The following is a 23,704-nucleotide window of genomic DNA, read 5'->3' as shown; positions in this document are numbered from 1 at the left end:
TTTGCTTCCCCCAGGGGGCCAGTGCGAATGCTGGCACCGACACCGCTGCACGGCTGTCAGTGCGCAGGAGAGGCCGGAGACGGCAAGGGCTGAGCTGGGAGCCAGAATTTGGCCCGGACCATCTCGCAGGTCACTGCTGTGTTTTTGCCTAAAAGTCTCGTCCAGCCCCCAGAGGACAGGTGGAAGGTCAGTGAAATAGGACTGGTGAGGTGGATGAGGGAGTTAGTTGGAGTTCTGGACTGCAATTCCCATCGTCCTGAGAGGCTGCAGTGGTTACCAGGACTGTCATCCAGCACATTTGGTTGTAGGTTCCTTTCTCCAATTAATATTTTTTTTATGGTTCCAAGATTTTAAAATGCCCTATTTATGATTGAAAATCATTGAAAATCAACAGTATTTTACTGGTGGGACAATATTGGAAGAAGGACAGTTTGCCCACTATAGAAGAATGGGTGTTTAAAGTTTCGAATCTTGCAGAAATGTCTAAGATTTCTGCTTATTTGAAAGATCATTCACAGGAAAGATATATTTCAGTTTGGAGGAGATGGATAAATTATATTCAGAACAAATATGGGACTAAAAAGTTCCATTTAGCTTATGAGTAGATTTTAGTGGGATATTGTTATTGGTACGTTGTTTGTAGTTATGTTAAAGGGGAGTTAAAGCACATTATGAATTTGGTTAATTGTATATTATGCATAATTCTTATTTAGAATATGATTATTGTAACTATAATCCTGTATTATTGTAACTATAATCCTCTGGGAAGTGGGGGGGGGGAAGTGGGTGGGTTTGGGGTGGGAGGGATTTGGGCATATATTGTAAAATTTTGTTTTTGTAAAACTCTAATAAAAAAAAGAAAAGAAAATCAACAGTATTTAAATTTTAGATCCCAACAGAAACATAGGTCAAAAAGACAGTTGGCAAAACAGATGGAAACCAGCCCCCCCCCACAATTTAACTCTCAAATAGGATAAATACCTCTTATCAGATGGATAGATAGGATTTATCTTACTTGAGAATTGAATTAGTGTTTATTGATTTTTGACTTAAATTAAATTTAATGTTAGGTCTAAATACCTACTTATCTGTTTTAAGGCAAATCATTGAAATTATCCAACTGACCAGGAAGAAGGTATTCCTCAGAGAATGAGCTTTGATGAACCTTATTTCCTTCCCACAAACGCTGAGAAATACAGTGCATAGAGAATCGTATGATATTAACCAAGCTTACCAGTCAAGTTTCTAGTCCTCAGTGAGACAGCTCCATTCTTAGCATTTTCTCTAGAATTGCCAGAAAGCTGTAAGCCAGAGAGACAGGTGGAATTTGACTGTTTGGCCTGTTTTCCAAGCAAGGTCAGAGCAATCTTCCTTGCTAAATCATCAGCGTCCTTTTCATAAAGCAGTGTCTGATAGTATTCCTTTGATATAATTCCATCCCTCAGCATGGAGTCCAGCAAAGTTTGGACTTGCGGGGCTGAAGCCGTTGATAAAATCTCCCTAACTTCTGGTAAGATTTGCTTGAAAATATCCATTTTGGCAGCAGAAGCGCTTGGATTCCTCTGAATTAGTTATGCCCCACTTCCCTGTCTTTATACAGATATTTATATGGCAAACTCATCTTAACAGGGTTCCAAAAAGATGAAGTGAAAAAAACAAAACTAACAGCGTGTTTGATTTGGGGAATCATCACTGCCATTTCCGCATTTCACTGAACCTACCAGTGCTTCTTCCAAGGATGCAGTCTCGCCTATTTTTATTACTTCTAAAAAATTGATCTTAGCAATAATTGATCGGCCGCTTGGACACTTGCTTGGTTGCAGTTAATAGCAAAACTGTACGTTGCAGGTGGGGTTTTTTTGTTTTTTGGACAATCCCCCAAGAGTGGGAAATTCACCCAAACGGTTGCTAGATTAGTTAGATGAAGACTTTGTTCGGAGGGCTGTGCCTGAGAGCCCAGCTTGTGAAGTTACACCTTTAATTTTATGTACTTATCTGCAGAAACGTTTTGCAAACTGTTTTTGGACTCTCCTTGGATGTGCACTCCAATAGCAGAGTGGTGGGTGTTTCGCCCCTCCCCTTAAATCTCTCCCCCCCCCCGAGAGACTACAGACCTGCAGCAGCGCGTTTCTTGGGGGGGGGTGTCCGGGCAGAGACCCCACGGAGTTCGGGGGCCTTTTCCCCCGGTAGGGGGAAATGGTTGAACCGGGGCGAGACTGATGGGAACTCAGCGGCGCTTCTTCTGGGGACTTTCACATCGCTTCTGCTGGGGGGGCGGGCGGGTGGGGGAGGGGGGAGGGGGGAAAGAGAGCACTGCTTTTAGCCCGGGATAAACAGCTTCATACGGTCGGGTCAAGCCCGGGCCAGATGGGGACCCCCTCGGCCAACATTGGCTCACAGTCTGGAAATTGCTCAAGCTCGGGGTACACCCCCGTGTTCCAGGGGTCCCTTCCGACCCAAAGCAGGCAGGGCTCTGCCCCTCCGTGGGGCTCTCGGGCAGCCCCACTCGCCGTCGCCGCCCCCCCTCTGCCTTCACCTGCCACCACCGACGGAAGGCCGCTCGGGGCCCCGGGCAGTCGGCCAGCGCTCGGCCAGCAAAGGCACCTCCTGCAAGGTGAACCTGCGGGCGCGTTTCTTAACAACGCAGGGAAATTCCGCTCGCTCCGCTATGCAAATGCACGCCACGTGCAAACATTCTGCCTCCTTTAAAAGCTTGGGGAGGGGGGGGAGCCCCTTCCCCCTTACGTCCGAGTTTGCTGCTGCGGATTTTCAGGCTGAGCTTTGCATTCTGGGCTGGATTTCAGTTGGGTAATGTTGCATTAGCTCCTTCGTTGCCATGAAGTCAGGCTGCTTTGCAATAGATCAAGAAGCTGACGGGCAGAAAGGAAAGTTAAGTGGAAAACCTCATAAACAGGTCGAGGATGGGCATCGGCAGTATCCCGAAATTGGGGGACCTGAAAGACCAGCCCAGACTGGGGACTTTGGCCGTCACCCTGGAGCTGCCCGGTGCCCAAAACCAGGAGGTCTCTGGGCCAACCTGCCCCTCGCTGCCTGGGCAGCAGCATCCCTGCTCCAGTCACCATAGCAACGGCCAGGAGGAGGCAGGATGTTGGGTGGATCCGGCTCACATCCGCAGAGGCCAGAGGAGGAAGAGGAGGAGACGGAGCCAAGAAGATGAAGCAGGTGGGGGAGAAGGGGCCGAAGGGGAGGAAAAACTGAGTATTATGGGCTGGCTTTGGACCCACAGGATGCACGAGTCTGTGTGTAAAGCAGGGTGAGAGAATTCCCTGCACAAAGCGGGTCTGGGAGAGTCCTTGACAATGAGCACAAAAACAGGACAAAACAGACAAGGTGGCAATCAGATCTGGGAACGGAATCCGTTTTCTGGAGGGAGGCCTCGAGCACCGGGGCGTGGGGCGTTTCTGGAAAATAGAGGGAGGGAGTCCCTCCGCTTTAGGAGACACAGGAGTGATTCAACCCTTCAGTCAAAAGAGAGGCTCCGTGCTTTCCCAGACCCGGAAGAGGCACCTCCACGCAGGTAGGCAGCCAGCTGGCACAGGCGAGGCCTGGCATGAAAAGAGGAAGTGACAGCAGATGGGAAAAGCCACAGAAATATTTAGAGCCGGGTAGGGCTGGAGCAGGAGGGGAGCCAGAGGGGGCCAGCGTTGCCCACCCAACACTCTCACCCGAGGGCTAGTCTCCGATGCAGGGTTCAGGAGAAAAGGGGGGCAAAGCTCTGCCCTTTGGGGACAGAAAGAGGTCTGGTTCTGCCAGGGTCTCCAGGAGTGGTTTTCAAGGGATTCATTACGCCTTGCCGTTGGTGCACTTCTGAACTTGTGTGGATGTGATGCTCACGCAGGATTCCTCTTTTTCAGAGCTTAGCAGATGACACGGAAGACGTGTCCCTCGACTTTGGGAATGAAGAGGAGCTGGCCTTAAGGAAGGCAAAAGTCAGGTAAGGAGGGGGTCACAGGGTGCCTCTTCCAACAGCGCCCCACGGCCTTCTGCAGCTCGTCGGTTTCATAAACAGACCTGTTTTTTTATGCACAATGCACGCGCACGCACACACACACACACACACACACACACAAGCTTCTGAGTTTCTGCTTCGCTAATTGAGATTGGTTTTTTCTGCTCAGCTGAATTTGGGGCTTGTTACACAGCTTCTTGGAATTCTTTATTTTGTAACTGCATGGCACTGCTGTTCTTATGGAAGCTGACCTAAGTCTTTGGTATGTATTTCTGGCATTTACCGAGCATGCTTGCCAAATTAATTGGCTGCCCGTAATCTACTCGTCCCAGCTTCTGCCAACCTAGCAGTTTGAAAGCATGTAAAAATGCAAGTAGAAAAATAGGGACCACTACGGAGGGAAGGTAACAGCGTTCCGTGCGCCTTTGGTGTCTAGTCATGCCGGCCACATGATCACGGAGACGTCCTCGGACAAGCGCTGGCTCTTCGGCTTTGAAACGGAGATGAGCACCGGCCCCTAGAGTTGGAAACGACCAGCACGCATGTGCGGGGGAACCTTTACCTTTACCTTTTAATCACTGAGAATTGGGCGGCACACAAGTTTAAGGTGTTCCTGTAATTATTTAAGTGTAGTCTAAATGTTTTGGATTTGCTTTTAAAATTGCTTGATTAAAGATTGTGATCTTTGCTATTTGGGTCCAGAACTATCCAAAAGAGGCTTCTTTACTGAAATTCACATTTGCAAATAAAATATTTTGCCTTGCTGTTCTCATGCCTACTGTTGCCAGGTAGGTAAATATTAGATCATCCTGTAAAGTCCCAGACGTCCTTGGAATTGGCCTGGCTGTAAACAGGTCACCTTTGTTCTCATTCTCACTAACGTAAGCACACCCTACAGTGCTGGCTCGCTCTTGCAGCTGACGGAACTTCACCGGGAACTCAGTGCACCAATGCCCAGCCAGACCTCTCTGGCCCAGGCCTTCATCCCGGGTGTTAACCAAATGTTTAAAGCAGGGGCCCCCAACCCTAGCAACCTTTAAGATTTGTGGATTTCAACTTCCAGAATTCTGGGGGGGGGTCCTTCCCAGGTACCCGCTGGCCACCTTTTTCCACCTCTTCTTCCGTGTGAGCGCCATCATGACCTATCTCTTCTGTGACTGGTTCAGCAAAAGCTTCATCGCCTGCTTCCTCGTCATCCTCCTCCTCCTCTCCTTTGACTTCTGGTCTGTAAAGGTAGGCTTTCTTTTGGCCTCCCTCCAAGAGGCCCTGCTGGGCCACCCTTGCTCTTGGCAGGCAGATGAAAGCGGTACCGAGGAGGCGTGTATTTGCTTTGTTGGGTATGACTTTGTTGTTTATCAGGTGCCCATTATGGAAAAGCCACTTTCTTTTCCTAGATAAAAAGGGAGGAGGTGTAGGATGGTGCTTTGGACATCACCAGCAGTCTAGGTCAAGATCAGGCCATCGGAGAAATTAACTTAAAGGCCATAGTTGCAGAAGACGCCACAAAGGAGGCTTCTTCTTCCACAGCTTTCCAGACCAGTGCATTGCAGGCCGTCAGCTCCCTTATCACCAGCTGGCAAAGTCGCAGTGTTGCAGCACCGGCCCTCGACCAAGCAGTCTGATGGCGAGTCACGGCTGGCTTCTCCAAATTACGGCACAGGGAAATGGAGAGATGCTGGTTCTCGTGGACCCAACCTGGTTAAGCTGAGATGCAACACTGTTTTTTATCTGCCCCATCAGAATGTCACTGGAAGGCTGCTGGTTGGTTTGCGATGGTGGAATCAGATTGACGAGGATGGGAAGAGCCACTGGGTGTTCGAAGCAAAGAAGGTAGTCCTTAACCATACTTTTTCTCTCCAATGCGCGAACCTTTTCATCCATTTATGGAGTGGAGCCATTTGAACCGCAAGAGAAAGGCCTCAGGGTAGACCTGAGCATCTCCTTTCCAGGCTGGGGGCAGCAGGAGGTCAGAATGCAGCCCTCATAACCTCCGGCTAGCATCACGATGGCTGGGAACGAGGGAATTTGTAATTTCTGATCTCGAAAAGATGGGGGTCTGAAAGCTTTGTGCACTGTGCAGCGCCTGCATTTCAAAGAGCTTCATAAATTGTTTTATTCTTGTGGACCACATAAGCCCAATCAAAATATCACATTTTAAGGAAGTCTGCTTCCTAGCATGAAGAAGTGAATCTGCTTTCTTAATATGAGACAGTATCTGTTCCCATTTCTGTTGAATGTTGCCTTGCAGATTTGTGCCGAGAGCAACACCCACAACCACGCACCTTAAAATAATTTGCTCTTCTCTTCTTTTAAGGGCTCCTCTGCTGTGCCCCCATCCACTGAGGTCGAAGCCCGGATCTTCTGGCTCGGGCTGATCATCTGTCCCGTCATATGGATCCTTTTCTTCTTCAGCACCTTGTTCTCTTTGAAGTTAAAATGGCTGGTAAGGGCTGGCAGACCCCCCCCCCAAAGCAGGGTCCCCCGGGACTTAGCCAGGGCCAAGCGGCCTCAGAATGGCTTTTGCCTAGATGTTTCGCAACCGTTGCTAGATACTTTGTGAATAGGCCGAGGTGGAGGAAAGCTTGCATCAGGGGCCACTCAGGCCCTCCTTGGTGGGACCCAAAGCATTTCCCGAGTTAAGGCGAGGGGAGGAACTCAGCTCTCCTGAGCCTCTTCTGACTGGCTTTGGCAGATCTGCTTACTCAACTAACTCTCCTGAAGCTCCACTTTCAGCAAGAACGTGGCAGCCTTCGAGGGTAGAAATTTAAAGACCCTCCGGTTCTCAGGAACCCGAAACATCCTTGTGAAGATGCTTTGCACAATCTTAAAATTAAGCCTTTCTGGAAGCCCTCCTCATCCGCCAGCCCTCCCATTTATGCCGAGGGCTGCTCTGCCGGGCCCCAGACCACGTTGGGGGTCTTTCACGCTTTCCTGAAGCTTTCAAGTCGTTAGAAATCTGCCTATCAGTCGGCTGCTCTCTGTGTTCCAGGCACTGGTGGTAACTGGCATCTGTCTCCAGACGGCTAACCTTTACGGCTATATCCACTGTAAACTAGGGGGAGCCCCCCAAGCCACCCACAGAGTCACCCCACGCTTCCCGGCACAGGAGATCTTCCAGAAGGTGAGCAGGAGAGCCTCCTGTCCGACTTTGGGGGTAAAGCTTAAATGGGCAAGATTGGAAATGTAGATGTCTTTTTAAACAGAGGGAACCGCTCAATAAATCCTGGCAAGGTGGGGGGGGGGCTGTAACCGAGGCAGGTCTGAATTCACTCAGGGGGATCTGCTGCATCCGCAAACTGGCATTGGCTTGTTTCGATTTCCACCTCTTTGGCAACCAGCCTTGTTTTATTGCTCTGGCAGGAACGATCAGAGGACTTTCAAGAAAACATTCTGAAGCATCTGGGGACCCAAAGTCATTAGAACAAGGAGGTCTGGGGAGTCTCCGGCGGACGGTTTCTGCGCTATACACCGAGACAGGCTGCATTTCGCTTCAGAAGGGCCAACGCAGCACAATCGGCGGCAGCTTCCTCTTTGCTTCACACCCCGCGTGACACTTTCCAGCACTGCAGCCCATTCCTAGGAAGCTGCTCTCTCTTTCCTTCTGTTGGAGCCGGTGGCAGGCCGATGCTGAGCTCCAGGCTCTGACCCCCGAGAGGAATGTTGCTTCTCCGCTTGCGAAACTGGCCTGGAAACCTCTTCCTCCTCCCACTCCTTTGGCAGCATTCCCTCGGGGCCTTTAATGTCTCCCTGGCAATCTGGCCGGAGGCCCAGCCCGGAATCGGTTAGGCCTCATTTCGGCATTTGTGGGTGGCTCTCCAGCAGGGACTGGGTGTGCCCAGCACTCCGTTCTTTCTGCCCCCCCCCACCCCCCGTTGGCCTATGGAGAACGCTGGGGGCGCCAACCAGTCCTCCTCCTTGCCAATCTCTCCCTGGAGAGCAGCAAGGGGTCCGAGAGGAGGGCCTCTGCCCAGCGTCTTTGCCTTCCCCCTGCTTTCTGCAAGAAGACTTGATCCAAGGAGCAGATGAGGAAATGAAACAGCGATTCCCTCTGCCTAGAACTAGACAGACACCAACCGAGAGAATGAGTTATTTAAAAAAGAGCTAATATGGCACTACACCGTACCGCTTGTGAACAGGACCCCGTCAGCACCACCCTTCTAAAACACCCGAAGAAGACAACTAAACCCAAATCTAAGGAACTGATTTTAAATAAATCTCAAACAGAGAAAGGCTTACGTTTTTCTCAATAGAAGCAACTTCTGCACTTGTCTCCAGTGGCTGATTTCACTAGTGAAGATAATTATTAAGGGAATTTATCAAATCACGATAAGCAGATCCGCTTCTAGGAACAAAACACAGCCTGTTTTGGAAAATTTAGAAAGACTTTCCTCAGAAAAGCATCTCTGATTGGCAAGTATTATTCAAAGGTATTTATTTGCATGTACATGTTTGTGCATCTATACAGATATATGCACAAAAGATCCACATTTATCTGCTACTCAAATCATGTCTTCTTCCTGTGGGGAGTTCTGGTTACAGTAGTCCTGGATTCCTGCAAAAAGACCCAAAGTAAGAACGGGATTCAAGATCCGTGATGCTTCCCTCTCTGGCTGCCTTCCAGCCAGAGGTGTGAAGGCCACAACGTGGCACTTGGGTGGCCTGGAAGGCCACTACTACTCAAAGGAGTGGCCTGTGGCTGAAAATGTCTACGTGACCACAGAGATTTGCTCTCCAAAACCATGTAAAAAAAGGAAGCCCCCAAAGGCTGAACTCACTTTGGATAATGTTCCCGAAAGACAGTGTGGCTGGAGAATGTGGTGCTTCGGCTAAGAAAGAGTGGCCTCTGTCACAACTTTTTCCTGCTCGAGGAAAGGGGAAGATGCAAATTCAGTGAAATGGCCCAAAAAGAGAAATGCAAGCGTCTCTGCCCAGTCCCCCACCAGGATGCCTCATCCACTTTGAGGAACAGAGATTGTCGCTGCCAATCTGCTCTATTTGGCAGCCAGTTGGAAGAAACTTTCAATCTTCCGAATTTCACCAAAGCTCCTGGGCATTTGAGAAAAAACGCACCAATAGGTCACCTTACCTATTTGAGGGTCGAGAGGCATTTTTCCCAGGAGAGGCACGTTTAAGGTGCGGCACATCATCTCTGCACCCCCCGTGCTGGGAGGAAATATTTGGGACTCTTTCTGTAAAAGGAGAAACTGTCACACAGGCTCCGAGATGCACCAGAAAGGAGAAGGCTGGATGTCTGTGCCACAGAGAGGCCTCTTCCGCTGCAGTCCAGAGCAGGGAAGCTGAACTGGCAGCCAACTTCGAGGAGGAAGTTGCTTAAAAGCGATTAAAAGAGATGTAACGATACCTTACATTTTGGGCATATGAAGCCGCTCATATTTTCCACCACTCCAATGACAGGCAGCTTCACCTTATGACAGAAGCTGATCTCTTTCCGAACATCCTGAAGCGCCACTTCCTATGTGAAAGGGAAACGTTCTAGCTGAAACCGAATTCAGATCTCCCGCAATAAAGAACCGCCCTTGGAGAGAAAAAGTGGCCCAGCGACCCCGCAAGCACTGCCGGGGAAACCCACACCTGGATACCTCCCTGCCTCCTCTTCTGCTCTTCCCCTTCTCATGTGACCTCCTCTCCCAAAGCCGCTCCCAAGGTTGTTTCTGCAATTCTGGCCCTTTCTACCCGTTCTCCTTCGAAACCGGTTCATTCAGATCCTGCTCCAATTGTGCTTCCCACTTACCTTTAAGGAAAAAATAGGTAACCCCCCCGGGGGGGGGGGTTAATCAGAAGGTTGTGCTGATTAAAGTAAAGGCTTATTTCCTGCAGTAGGCATCTGGCAGTGCTCGCCTGCAGGTTGACAGCCCAACCAAAGGGCGGCTTTAGTTCCGTTAACTGGAGTTCCGTATCTCACCTGTGGGGTGGTGATGATCACAGCCCCATCGACTCCGGCACTACTGAGAAACTGGACTATGGATATATGTTCATCTGATGTTCCTGGAGGGGTATCTACAATCAGGTAGTCAATTTCACCCCAATCCACGTCCCGAAGAAACTGCTTAATCATCCCTAATAATTAAAAAAAAGGGAGAAACTAGGTGCTGGGGGGGGGGCTAAAAAACATCCCAATCGCCCGCATCAAATGTATCTTTGTGCTGCAATGTATTTTTCTTAATATATTTTCACATGGCCATCAGACAAAAATAATTATCAACTAGTTATCAAGCTCTGTAATTAGAGTTAGTTTAATTTTAACTAAACTTGTGGAAGTTCCAGAAGTAGAGAAGCAACTGCCATCCAAATGTAAATCAGCAGCTCGCATCGTCTGCAGGGACCAAGAGACACAAACCATTTTTTTTCGGTCCTCTCCAAATAACGGCATCATCAGGGCTGCTCAGCAGAAAACCCACTGACATCACACCCAGGTTTTCTTCAACATACTAGAAGACAGAAGCACACACACAACTTACAAAACAAAAAACTACAAATTTATTATTTCTGTGTATGAAGCAGCTATAGCCTTACCACTCCTAGAGTTCACACAGAGATCAAGTATCTCTGTATCTAGGCCAAACTTTTTCAGAAACTAAATAAATCTGTAGTCAGTAAATTACATAATATAGGGGACTTTAGCACCAAAATAGGGGAATATGGGGGAGGCCATGTAATGCTTGCTTTTTTTATTATCGAAGTGTAGTTCATAATTTCTTGTGACTGGAAATGGCAATCAGCAGAAAAGACCAGAGTTCTCATACAGTTTATTAAGAAGCAGCAGCAGCAACTCACCACTGGAGACCAGCCTGATCCACTTTGATGAACCTGAAAAGAAGATTTCAAAATGTTAATACGTACATAACACCCAGCATCACAATAATTTGTTATTGCTCTAAATTTTTAATTCAAAGTGACAGGTGATCTATGGTGATCATATCCATGTAATTAGAAAAAAATCAGTACATAAATACTCCCAAGGCTAGATATTAGCAAGAGATTGACAATCAACAAGTATCACCCCAATCAGGGAGAGGAGCTGGGCACCCTATTTTAGAAACATGTAAGTTTGCTACAACAGAATTTTCTGTTCTGGGATAGATCTTTTAAGTACATCTTATTATTAGATTCCAAAAGGCCAGTGCCCACTTTGCAGAACCACTAAACCAAAAATAATTACTTTTATCTAGAAAGCTGCATTTTAAAAAGGGCTGCCGGGCAGAAGCACTGACATCCTGAATCAGAGAGCAACACAAAGAACCGTTTCTGACATACAAAGCCACACCTGTTCTCCCTCAAGGCCCATGATTTTTGGGATGGATGGTCCACAAATGTCAATGTCCAACACAGCAACCTGGAGTGGGAAGAGATCATCAGGATTTGTAATTTTACTTTCAAGGATAACACAAAAATATGTATGGGATTATTGCAACCCTTTCACTGATCAGAGAGATGGCTCCAGGAAGAGACATAATAAAACAATTATTGCTTTATTTAAGAACTCAGAAAACCAGATTAAAAACAGCTTTCCATTATTGCTCCTATTCGCCATCAAGCAATATTATTTACGTGTGGTCTTCCTCAGGAAGCCATCGTGATAAATTGCTTGCTCCTTTTCATCTCTGTTGTCAGGCCACTGTTACAACAACCTCTGTGACGTGATACAGAAGAGCCTCACCTGTGTAGTGTCATCCGCTGCAAATCCGTGGGCCAAGAGAGCGGTGAATGTGCTCTTACCCACACCTCCTTTCCCAGAGAGCACCAGCAGCTTGTGCTTGACAGTTTTCATTTTTTCCTTAATTTCCTCAATGGCTTCACGGAGGAGAAAACAACAGAAAAAGCTTTAATAAATAAAAAAATATTTGTATCCGAAGATGGAGGGAGTCGGGTACGATAAGGAACGTGGCCTTCCTCTCATGACTGAGCGGCCCCCCAGCCTGCCATTAAGTCCCAGCCCACCTACAGTCGAAGGGAAATGCAAAAAAGCATTCCGAGAAGCCCGCAAGCTGCCCTCAGAGGCTTCCTCTCCTTTTTCCACGCTCCACGGCATACCGCACCTGGGTCGGGCCCAGCGAGCTGCCCCGAGGAACACAAGCCCTGGTTGGGGCATCCCTGGCAAGCGTCGGCCTTGCCTGCTTCACTGCTGCCGGTGCCCGGACAGTCTGCAGGGAGGCGGAAAAGGGGGACATTCACTCCGGAGGAAGACGAGGAGCCGCAGGCTGGACACGTAGCGTCTTTTTAGCAGGTCGGCCCCCGCGTCGGCCAGGCCAGGACGGCCGTGGGGAGGGGCTGCGGCCCGGCGACCCCCACCTCCCCCCCGCCCGCTCACCGTGAGGCCGGCCGTCGAGGGAAGACTCGCTCCCCTCGGCCATCGCGGCGCCACTGCCGGAAGAAGCGCGGCACTTCCGGCCGAAGGAGGGACGCCAAAACGGCTCCGCCGCGGCGCACCGAAAGGATCCCTCCCCCGGAAAAAGGGAACGGGCGATGCAGTTCCGGTTGGGACCGGAGGGAGGCCGCGGGGCCGAGCCGCGGGGGGTGGGGGTGGGGAAGCCGGCCCCTCTTTTCCGGCCTTGATCCGGCCCGACAGCTGGGGAGAGCGCGCCCCCTCAGCGCCCCCAGTTCTTTGGCTTGGGGTCACTCTGGGGGCAGGGAAGGTGGCGGCTGAGGCCTGACACCCCCCCCATGAATGGACTTCATCTCCCAGAATTCCCCAGCCAGCATGCCAACTGGGGAATTCTGGGGATTAAAATCCTCCCATCCTCAGATTGCCCAGCCTGAGAAAGCCTGGCTCAGGGCAAGCAGGGAGGCATTTTAAGCAGGCAGGGCAGGCCCTTTTGTGACACCAGTGCCAAGTCACAGTGCCAGGACTGGGCTGCAGGGGCAGAGGCACCCCACTCCCCCACTAGGGCTGCTGAATTGCCTTTGGGCTTTGGGCTGCCAGGGTGGTTGGTGACTACCTGCGGCATTTGATGGAATTCCTGGGCACCACCCAGACGGCCAGCTACTGCGGACCGAAGAAGAGCTGCCTGCTGCCGGAGGTGACCCCCACCAGCCTCAGCCATGACAGCTACCAAGCTTATTACCTGCCAGGCTATCGCTACCTGAATTCATGGAGGCCCAGCCTCTTCTACAAGGTCTCTGCTTTCCGACCCAACGATGAGGGGGGCGGTCGCCTCAGTGCCCCATTGCGTCCCCCAACCATCCTGCCCTCGGTGAGGTCGTCCCTCTACGCCCGCTACAGTCCCCACGATTGGTACAAAGCCAACACCGTGCAGATCAAAGGGTCGGAGGCCTACCGGCACTGGGCCGGGCGGCTGAACGCAGACAGTACGCGGCTCATGCAAGACAAGGACCAGCTGACTCGGCATCAGCAGGAAGATTCTGGGAAAAACCTCGGACAGAGGCTGGCGGACATAGATTTCTGGCGGTCCGAGCTGACCTATGAGCTTGAGCGGCTGCTTCATGATACTCGTGCACTGGACACGGCCAAACGGCGGCTGGAGTGTGCGGCTGATGAAGCCCAGGGGCCTTTACAGGCAAGTGGGGCACTCCCAATGCTGTCAGGCTGCTGTTAATGTGGGGTGCTGGAGAACTAAGTTCTATAACATTCTCTTGCTGTAACACTGCAGCATCTTTTGAATGGCAGGCAAGCCCTTGGATGGATAGCAACATGCTTTTTATTATTAAGCTAGCCCTAAACTAGGCCATCCACAGCTCGCAAAGTGACAAGCAAGATAAAACGACCTGTGCTCTCTGCCAAAGGTGGTCTGCAGTGGAGGTACAGAGAAACACTTCCAAATTATAGATTCCGCCCTAGAAAAGGTCTCTCTGGCATTTGCTTCTTTGAAGATCTCAGAAGAAATTAAAAATGCTTAGGCAGATTGCTTCAGAAATGGCAATTCTTCTCTTTGTGTTGAAGGCCAGAACAGCAATCTCTTTCGAGCTCAGAAAGGAGGAGGAATCTGTGCCGAAGCTCTGGAAGCAGTGAGGTCTTCTCTGCTGGTGGCAGCACCAGCCTGACCTTGTCGTAAAAGCTAAGCGAGGTTGTGCCCGGTTGGAAAACAAGTCATTGGGAGTCAAAAAGGCTTTGGCTTCTCTCTCCGATCCAAGCACCGGAGACAGACTCCTTGTGTGTCCAGTCACACTTGGCCAATAAAGAATTCTATCTAGTCAGAATCCAGGCTGTATAATTTTATATCAGTTTATGTTTCTGAATGTAAGTAGGCAGAAGTGCTCCTATGGAGCCTTTTGGAAGCTTTGTCTGTGTGCCCAAGAATTATTTCTGTAATGTTAATGATGTTGTTGGTGCCTTCTCACAAAATATCAGTTGTAGAAGAAAATGGTGAGAATTCCACTTTCTTAAGTGAAGATAGTGTAAAAAAGCACCAGGATTCAGAGAATGAAAGGTTTTTTTTGAAAAAGTGTTATTGCGCTGCCCATGTCAGCTTTGCTGTGAGATTAAAACTGGCCATTAGGTGGCATGTTAGCTTTTCTCTTCAAATCTGTTCAGGACATAACATTGTTGACCCCAAAGCAGCCATAGCCAAAGTTGGCTTGAGGCAGGAGCTTCTCATCCTCTTCACCCACCCCTCTCTGCCCCCTTGGTCATCTTTGCTCATCCATTGGAATGGGGGAGGGGACATGCTAGAGCTACCAGATTTTTGTCGCCAAAATCCAGACAACCACTAGACAGCAAAGAGATTTTTTAAAAAAACTTTAGTCGCCCCCATCCCCCCACCCCAAGTTTGCTGCCCAGATCCTACAGCAGCAGTCCATGCTGGTCCCCTCTGCATCCAGCACAATTCCATTTTATCTTCTTGTAGCTACCGGTATTAGGCTAGAAAAAGAACATGGGCTGTGAGGAAGGCAGGCCGATCAACCTATCGGTTTGGAAAAATGAAAGCAAAATTCCCAGCATCAAAAGCTTGTAATTGGGAGCGTTACTAACCGATTTGTCTGGATTGCTTGTAGGTGGCCTTGGAATGCTTGTACAATCGGGAGAAACGGATGGGAATTGACTTGGTCCACGATCACGTGGAAAAGAATCTCATACAGGTATTGTAAAATGGTTTATAAGCAGTTGCCAAAAGGTAGCATTTAAATGGTGAGTTCTTGTTTTCCTGCTCTTCCTGTCCTCGGGGTTTGCTCATGGAAAGATAAGCTGACCGGAAGTCATTCAGAGCAAGAGCGAATATTCTGTCAGCTTGTTTGAAGACATCTGGTTGCATGCCAGGAAGAGGATTTTTTTTCATTTTCTGAATGCAGGAACTTTTCCTATAAAGAAAAGTTGCACTAAGGTAAGATTAGTCCAGTTGGATGACTATGGAAAAGACCTTGGGAGACGGGGCGAAGAGAGGCTGCCTAGGGAACGGTCCAGTCCAGGAAGAGGCAGCAGAGCCCACAGCTGGAGAGCGGGCAGGGCGAGAGGCTCAGGAGGGGCCCTGCCTAGCTTCACAGGCTGGGAGGGGGATGGCGGGACTGGCAAAATTCTGCCAGTGTAGCTTTGCAGGTAAAGTAGAATGAGCTTGGTGGTGTTTCCTGTCTGGTCTACTTAGTAAGGCTGACGACTTATTTAAAATTCACCAATTTCAAGAGGGCGAGAATTAGCCTGCAGCTGCTCTCCCACATTTAGGCTGTGTTGAACTTCAGCTGCCATCATTCCCAGCCACTGAGAGGCACTGAGAGATAATAACTCACAGCAATTCTATGTATGTTTCCATTTAGCTCTGTGTCTCCTATGTTCAGTAATATCTGTAACGCATGATGAAACTTTTGTCTCAGTTCAGAGTTAAACAACTCTCCAGACTCCTGGTGTGTTCTGGGGCAGGTATCTCAATCTGGAGTCTCCCTTAAAACAACTGATAAGGTCCGCGTTAATTTAAGATTCCTGTTGTTAAAAATGAATGAGAATCACAATTCCCAGCAGGCAATTGCATATAAATGTAACACAAGGATCTTTTTGCATTTTAAATAAACCAGATGTTCTTCCCATGTCTGCATATGTCCTGGAGGGAGGCCAGCACAACCCTCTCCGCAGCTGCTGCTAAAATTACACGGATGTCTCTGTCATGTCACCAGGCATCAAAATATCACCAAGGCCTTTAATTCTCTGTTATCGTTTATTTCCCTTTCCTGGGCCTTCGCAAGGACAGAGTCCTCTGCAAAATGCCTTTCCCTTGACTTTTGTAGAATCTCTGACCAGTGGGTATTTTTTATTCCAGGAGGTTGATTTGATCAGGGCGTGCCAAGAGAAGATGAGAAAGCTCGCAGAAAGAATCGACCAGCAGATTAAGTAAGCTTTGAAGCAAGCAAGCAAGCTGCTATTTAAAGGGGGATGATGAGTTGGTCTGATTGATTGATGCTGGGGATGATGCAAGAGCTGCAGCTGTTCAAGGTCTTTAGGATGGGCAAGGCCTTGGGCGGCTCTCAGTCGTAAGAACTGTCCAACTGGAGGGCACCCAGGCGGCAAACCAGCCTTCATGGGCAAGAAGTGAAAGAAAGGGCAGCAGCTAAAGGAGTGAGATTGTTTGACCACCATCACCCCCCCCCACATGTTTTCCTTTGAATGTCACAGTAGGCAGAAATTCAACAGGTAGTGCTAACAGAACTCCTTTGTCTTTTGTCTTACCGAAAGGAATGTGTGATAATCAGGAACTCAGTAAACACACGAAGGGTTTCTTGTCAATTACAGTCTTGTAAAAGTGACAAAAGTATAGGATAACGTTCATGACTTTTTTTTTTTTACAATTTGGGAATGTGGAGAAATTTTAATGGGTGTTCCTTCACTCCTTTAAATAATATTGGGAGAGAAAAAAGGTAACCACATAAATCTTTGTCCCAGCCTTAACAGAGATGCTCAACATGCGCTGGAGAGGGATCTCGGTGATAAAAGTTCAGCTCACTTTATTGATGAGAAATGCTATAATTTGAGGAATACTTCGGACAGCATCAACTACTACCATGGAATTGAGAAAATCGATGGGACGTAAGTAGAGGACTATTCCCTCATGGTCATTTAGGTAGTAGCTAAATGAATGCGAGTACAAGGAAAAGCTGACATCACTGAGTGCTTTGCCTTACAGGAAAAAACAAGGGAGGAAAAAACCTTAAAACATTTTTCCTAGACTGAAATCATATTAAACTATCGACATCAACCTGAGATTGGTCCTCAACAATTTTAACTGGTTCTTATGTTATCCCAAAGGTGCTTTCTCAGCTGGACTGTGGCCTGGGTGACTGAGAACCTCCATGGGCGTGGTTCTTACGTTTCCGCATTAGAGAGGTCCTCTTCTCCGTTGTGTACACGGAGCTACACACACTCACCAGTTGTCTCTGTTTTCTCCTCTGAGACGTTTTTCACCGTTCCACACGCAGCAGGGAGAGAAATGGCCGCTTTGCCTTTAATGGAACACTGCATGTGCCGTACTCTTCCTTCCTCTTATTAGCACCGTGTCCCCCATAGCTTGAAGTAATAGATTCCTTTCATTATCCAAAGTGACTCTGGTTCTTACCTTGCAGAGTCTCAGTCCCTGAAACATGGGCAAAGTTTAGTGATGACAACATCCGGTATTCCCAGAATGCCCGAGCCAACTCGGCCATACTCTGCGAGGAAGCAAACCACATCCTGGAAGTCACTTCGGATGATATGTGGAAGCAGTGGACTGACAGCAACCTGGCCTTTACCTCTCGCATCTCGGAAATTGCAGATGCCAAGAATCAGCTGCAAGCACAGCTGGCGAAGGTAGGACAGTCTGGGCAGAATCTCTCCCATTCATACATTTGTGTTCAGAAAAACTGTCGGAGTCTCTAGAGCAGGGGTCTCCAACCTTGGCAGTTTTATGACTTGTGGACTGTGGATCGCTGGCTGAGGCATTCTGGGAGTTGAAGCCCAGAAGTGGTAAAGCTGCCACGATTGGCGACCCTGCTCTAGATAATAACAGAAGATCAGAGTCGGAAGGGACCTTGGGGGTCGTCTACTCCAACCCCCTGCTCAGGCTGGAGACCCTGTGCCAAGACCCGTCTCTAAACATTCTGCTGCTGGAAATAGCAAACTGAAACAACGTGTCCCTTAGGACAGGTAGTCCTCCTCTTAACGGCCACATTTGGGACCGGGATTTCTGTTGCTAAGTGATTCACAGCCTCTACTTCAATGACTGTCTGATGGGACGCTGTACAGAATGGTTGTTGAGGGCAAATGTGGAGGCTGTCGGAGTTGGCAAGTCAGGGACTCCCTGTTTCGTGAAGCGTGCTGACCTTCTGTGCTTTTTTGCTCGGGAAAAAGTCAAGAGCGCCATCGGTCTGCTCTGCCCACACTGCATTGTGACGTCACCCAACCGGAGACAACCCAGCAATGAGAGAGAGGAAGGCTTTGTGGGGAAACAATTGGGGAACCTCACAAAAGCGCTGGGCAATGTGGGCAGGCAGGCTTGGCATGAATAAGTTTCTTGTTCCAATCTTTTGCACGGCAGGAGAACAGTCACAAGCATGGAGATGAATTATTGCTGTCAGCGAAACCTTTGTCAGTCCCCCCCCAATAACTTCTATAATAAATCTAGGCCTGTTTGAATTCAGATTAAACCAGTATAGTTAGGCAGAGCGGGAACACCCATTTTTTACATCGCTTCTATGCCACATTAAAGAGAGGCTGAAATGTTTTTAGGGATGTCTTCCATAGATTGAGTCCCTGGTGTTTCATGTGTCATGGGACAAGAGATGGTAGCATTTCATGGACACAGGAGAATTGAAAGCAACCCTTAATCCTATAAAAAAGGAACAACGTGAGGCCCTCTTCCTTTGCTCGTGATGGAGCCAGAAGGGAACTTCACTGAATAGCTAAGGATGCCAGTGAGCTAATTTGTGTTTATCTTCTGGAACAGGAGGGTATCTTTTGAAGAGCTGTAGAAATTAATCTACAGCCACTTCTGAACTTTTTTTTTTGTTGCACTGATTTCTGATCCTTCAAATACAGCTCTTCAATGACATCACCTGCTCATAAGATTACACCCTTCTAAATGATGTGAATTATTTTGCATTGTGAATGTTATATGTAGTCATTAGGTGTAGTTAAGTTCACATTGCTGTTAGGCAGGAAGGCTGACCAGGCTGCAAATACACATCCACTCCCTTCCTGCTTTTCCTTAATTCTATTTTTTAAAATAGAAAGCAACAGAATATGACTCCAAATCATACCTATCGTAACACTTTCTGCTGAGGTTTAAAAGTGGCTGAATGTTTGGTTTGGATTCTGAGATCACCTTTCAGATGCTGATGGGGAAGACAATTGTCAACTGCTTGTCAGTTATTCTGTTTCTTGGCATGAAATTCAGCGGGGAATGTTTCTCCCCCAAAAGAGAAGCAAACAAAGCAGAACAAGAAGAAGCAAAGTAATAAACAAGCCAGGCTGGATCTGGCTTTGTTCTTGGTCCTCTTCCTAGGCTGAGGCTTAAGTATGGGAGCAGCCCTCCCAATGCTCCACCCCCCACCCCCCACCCCGTTTGGCACCCCCGCCCTCTTTGCATCTCCACTGGAGGAGATTAGATTTCTTCTTTGGACGGCTTTAGTTTTTCTTAGGTATCTGGGCTTAGGAGGAAGTGTTGGGACTCCTGGCCCACCCTTGCTGGGTATGCTTATTGTTCTGAGATCCGACTGGGAAAGTTAGAAGCTCATCCTTTTTAATGACTCACGAAACACCCAAAAGAAGAGAACCAGATATTCTTGTCACCACTTGGTTCAAGGGAGGTGCTGTGTTGGAAGAGGGGGCAGGACTGCAATCTTTGATGCCTTCTGGATGATGACCACGTTCTTTTGTGCCAATTTGGGGCCAGTATTAATTTATAGAGAGGCAACGTATCTCATTATTCTTGAAAAAAAAGTTCTTCATCTTAGTTTAGGCCCTGGCAGTAAAGGCCCCAGCTCTCCAAGCAGGCTGGGGGTGAAGCAAAGCATAGAAACATGGAGGATCTTGACCACCTCATATGCACTTCCTGTGTTCCAGTTGCTACAAATCCGTGAAAGAATCTTGAATCTCAGCCACAAAGTTGTTTACATACTAAGTTTATTTTGCTTGATGTATGCACAGATATTTCAGCCACGTTACTCACTTTAACTGAGAGAGATCAAAATGTACTCATCCAGATTTATTCTCAGCCCAGCTCCACAAAGGCAAGTGTAGTGCTAAATTTTCCAGACCAATTAGCACAATATTTTTTGGCCTGCTTGCCTTACTGGGAGGTTTGACTATTTTGCCTGGGGCCGTAGGACAAAGCTAAAAAGGGACCTGAACAAAAACTAAATGGATTGCAGTTAAAATCAGTGTTGATCAATTAATCACAGTGCATTTAATTATTTTCTCCTTCTGGCAAGTTAAAAATTGCAATTCAATATCACACGTTCAGGGTCTTCCCAGGTTTTAAGTTATGTATTCCCTGATTAATAAATGAAATTTTTTTTAAAGCGGAAAAGTTTCCTTTGAGTGACGTTTGAGCCCTAGCCACTCCCTGGCTGTGTGCGTTTTGGGGTGTAGTTTCCAGGTTGTTTTTGTGGAAACAATGTGGAAGTGCAAAATTTTTTGCTGACCCACAGCTGGCCTGAAAGCCAGCATTATCCTCATCAGAATGGGCCAGATCCTGGGCCCAGAATTCTCCAACAGTCTCTTGTGTGATGAACTGCAGGAAGGGTCGAGCAGATAATGCAAAACTGGACAGAATAGCCGATACTGTTTTTTAAAAAAGCGATTGCTTAGGACAGCCACGTTAAGATACCTAGCCTTTGTCTCCCAGAATTCCCCGGGCAATGATAGAAGCCATTCAGAGTTCATTACTTATGAAAGAGAAATCAGATGCAGAGGTACAGGGTGCAGAATACCATTTGGATATGTGTAGGAAAGACATTTTGTACTTGATCACAAGCTGAAAATAAGTCAGAAACTATTATAAAGCCAGAGTCAAAGGTGTGAAGCTCCATCCACAGTCATACAGCTGGGAGCTAATAGGTTTGGCCAGCACTCACTCTGTGGACTGTGTTCCGTTTCCAGCTCCACCTTTTAAGGAAGGTTGGATGAAACTAAAATGGGTGGAATTCTGTGATTTTGGATATTTGCAGATGACAATACCCCGGAGGATTTTCCCATTCTGGTGTGCAGTGTTTCCATTCTTTGCACAAGAGGATTAGGAAGCTGGCAGGCGTTTTTCTTTTCAAAACTCTCACGGATCTTTACTTCCCCTTTCAGACTCTTCAAGAAATCTTCCAGACAGAGAACACCATCATGTTACTGGAAAGAGCCATCATGGCCAAAGAGTGTCCGTTGAAGGTGGCCCAGACCCGTCTGGAAGCGAGGACCCGGCGGCCAAACATGGAGCTGTGCCGGGACGTCCCCCAGTTCAAGTGAGTGCTGCGGCGCTTGCCACTCTGCGTCCTTTGGCGGTGGCCACCTCAGCCCTGAAAGACACTGCTGCTTTAAAGGAGGACGGCGGGTGGGCTGCGTTGCCTCTCCGGCTCAGGCGGTTTTCACAGCTTCTGAAGCCGGCCTTGGGCCCTGCCGGCTGGTGCTCCTGGTCCCTTTCTGCCTCTGGACTTTGGTTCCGGGCGCCCGAGGCTTCCCTGTGAGCAGCGGGGGAGGGGAGGGGGGAGTGTAAATGCAGGATTTAGGCAGAGGCAGCCGGCAGGAGGCTCCGCTGCTTCTGCTAGAGCAGAAAGGGGAGGGAATCCGCCAGCCTTGCAAGTGCTTCTCTTTATTGCTGTTAGTCCTGGCTAATTGGTGAATACCTTTTTAAGCACCTAGAATTTGATCAGGTTATGAAAGAAGCAAAACAGAGGCAGGTCTGTGTGCTTCATGCCCAGCCGGGGGCTTTCCACGCTGCTTGCCCAGGACCAAGCAGCGTCCCAGGGAGGCCCAGCGGCCCTAACCCCTTCCTTTCCCTTCCCTTTCAGGCTGGTGAACGAAGTGTTCACCATTGACGATACCCTCCAGACCCTGAAGTTGCGCTTGCGTGAAGCCCAGGATACGCTCCAGCTGCTGATCCTCAACAAGTCGAAACTGGAGCACGACCTGATGGTGAAGGCCAACAGCCTGTTTATCGACAAGGAGAAGTGCATGGGGATGCGGAAAACCTTCCCCAGCACGCCTCGCCTGGTCGGCTACACCTGAGGTTGCAACAGCTGCATTTCGTGCTCCTATCAATCTGACATAAAAGATTGAAAACCTTGGGAGACATTTCTGCGCGTTTATTTTTTTGTAGCAAACGGAAGAAGGAGAAAGAAAAATAAAAAAAAACCCGTAAAAATAAACGTAACAAAAACAAAATCAGAACAAGGTCACCGCTTTTCTTGCCTGCAGAAAGTGTGAGATGGACCTCTTCCTATGGGAGGAAGGCAGTTGGCTGGGCGCTCTGGAGACGTCCCAAGAGGGCCAACCTTAGAGCAGACATGAGCCAAATCCGGAAGAGGGCCTGGTCCTGGCCCCCGCAGAGTTACTCTGTCCCCCCTGCTTAGCCCCAAGGAGGCCCCAGCGCTGAGTCCACCCACTGAACCTGGAGATCTGGCAGCCTGTGTGGTGAGAGGATGCGACACCGTACAAATGTGTCCTTAGACAGGCACAGAGTGGACAAATCCCCCTGCAAGAATAGGCTTTCCTGCTGATCTGCTTGGGCCAGGAGACTCTAGCCTGCCGAAGGGCAAAGCGTATGTGTGAATGCGCCACGTAAGTAGCTAACATTCATCCTAATTATTCCACCGGTGACCTATGTGTCTGCCGTACAAAGGAGAGAAAACTGTCAGATTCAAGGATCTTACAAGGTTTGCAAAAGGGAGAATATAGCGCACATCATAGAAAATAACTCATCCTCCCCAGCTCTGCTTTTTATAGATCACAGTTCACAGGGTAGGGAGCCAAGGGTGCAAGCAACTAAGCCGCGATGATCATGCTGGTATTTGCTGACAGGGAATGAATGCACGCTCAAATAATTGTTTCCTCCCCTTCCAGTTCAAAAGAGTTCCGCTTCCACTGCCCAGGCTTCTGCTCCAGGCACCTCTATAACTTTCCTTCCACTTCTAAAACATTCAAATTTCTGGACAAGGATGTGTAGTCAGCATCCTTTCGCGTTCTCATACTGTAGAGGCCAGAAGGCAATTCATCCGAAGGAAAAGGGGCCTCTGTGAAGTCAGCTTCCTGCCTTTCCCCCTCCGCGGGACGACTGCAGGAGACCTTGGCAGGCTGAGAGTTGTTTCAGAGAGTGGACGTTGAGCTCAGCTTTGGGAGAATGTCTAGTTGGGAAAGGGATGTTGTTTGGACTGTTTTCTGAGAGAGAATCGGCATTCCCCCGGAAGCCTCGGGCCAGCCTGCTGAGAGAGCAGGAATGGTTTGTTCCTATAGCTCAAAGGCGAGATCTCTTGGCATCCGGGTTTTCTAAATGAAGAGGGAAGCTAGTAGAATTGCTGTTGCGATGTGCGTCTCATTCTCCCCACAACACTGGCACTGGAAGAGTACAACTGAGTTGTTACATTCTGAACCACCTAGCTGGTAATTGTTACAGTTTTATTTATCACTAAAATCATACCTCGTTCTCGTAATTATAAGCTGTGTGGATTGAGTGTAGCAAAGGCATGCATATGCATGGGTTTAATTACCTTTATAACCAGGGGATATCTACATTTAATTACAGGTAACTTGTGGGGCCTGGATATTAAGTAGCTCCTCAGCACTTCTGTTTGCTGCAACTAATCCTTTGACCCATCTGG

The 23,704-nt window shown here is 48.5% G+C and overlaps 3 protein-coding genes across 4 annotated transcripts; 2 read left to right on the top strand and 1 right to left on the bottom strand.

The window, feature by feature from the left end:
• Window positions 1-25: 25 nt before the first annotated feature.
• TVP23A (trans-golgi network vesicle protein 23 homolog A) lies at window positions 26-8,133 on the top strand. Of its 2 annotated transcripts, none has more exons than XM_083372600.1 (8): window positions 26-186; window positions 2,915-3,183; window positions 3,876-3,955; window positions 5,059-5,203; window positions 5,711-5,800; window positions 6,285-6,413; window positions 7,027-7,091; window positions 7,331-8,133. In XM_083372600.1, exons 2-8 carry the CDS (start codon window positions 3,175-3,177, stop codon window positions 7,362-7,364), a joined length of 552 nt encoding a protein of 183 aa, XP_083228726.1. In that variant the 5' UTR covers window positions 26-186; window positions 2,915-3,174; the 3' UTR covers window positions 7,365-8,133. The 2 variants fall into 2 exon arrangements, with proteins under 2 accessions (XP_083228726.1, XP_083228725.1); XM_083372599.1 differs by having other exon boundaries at window positions 104-186; window positions 6,960-7,091.
• A 252-nt stretch (window positions 8,134-8,385) lies between these two features.
• Window positions 8,386-12,374, bottom strand: NUBP1 (NUBP iron-sulfur cluster assembly factor 1, cytosolic). Its single transcript, XM_083372598.1, has 11 exons — window positions 12,300-12,374; window positions 12,028-12,132; window positions 11,649-11,782; window positions 11,256-11,324; window positions 10,766-10,798; window positions 10,329-10,419; window positions 9,894-10,048; window positions 9,333-9,443; window positions 9,057-9,159; window positions 8,746-8,829; window positions 8,386-8,522 (listed from the first exon to the last, which is right to left on the bottom strand). The coding sequence occupies exons 1-11, from the start codon at window positions 12,340-12,342 to the stop codon at window positions 8,470-8,472; spliced, it is 981 nt and encodes a 326-aa protein (XP_083228724.1). The 5' UTR covers window positions 12,343-12,374; the 3' UTR covers window positions 8,386-8,469.
• A 156-nt stretch (window positions 12,375-12,530) lies between these two features.
• Window positions 12,531-22,455, top strand: TEKT5 (tektin 5). The gene is made up of 7 exons (XM_083372980.1): window positions 12,531-13,506; window positions 14,942-15,025; window positions 16,192-16,262; window positions 16,812-16,955; window positions 17,489-17,711; window positions 21,198-21,352; window positions 21,899-22,455. The coding sequence occupies exons 1-7, from the start codon at window positions 12,940-12,942 to the stop codon at window positions 22,113-22,115; spliced, it is 1,461 nt and encodes a 486-aa protein (XP_083229106.1). The 5' UTR covers window positions 12,531-12,939; the 3' UTR covers window positions 22,116-22,455.
• The last annotated feature ends 1,249 nt before the right edge of the window (window positions 22,456-23,704 follow it).

This window comes from Vipera ursinii (genome assembly GCF_947247035.1).
Source record: "Vipera ursinii genome assembly, chromosome: 13".
Lineage (NCBI taxonomy): Eukaryota > Metazoa > Chordata > Lepidosauria > Squamata > Viperidae > Vipera > Vipera ursinii.
The sequence above is the reverse complement of the archived record's forward strand: the minus strand, read 5'-3'. Positions and strand labels throughout refer to the sequence as shown.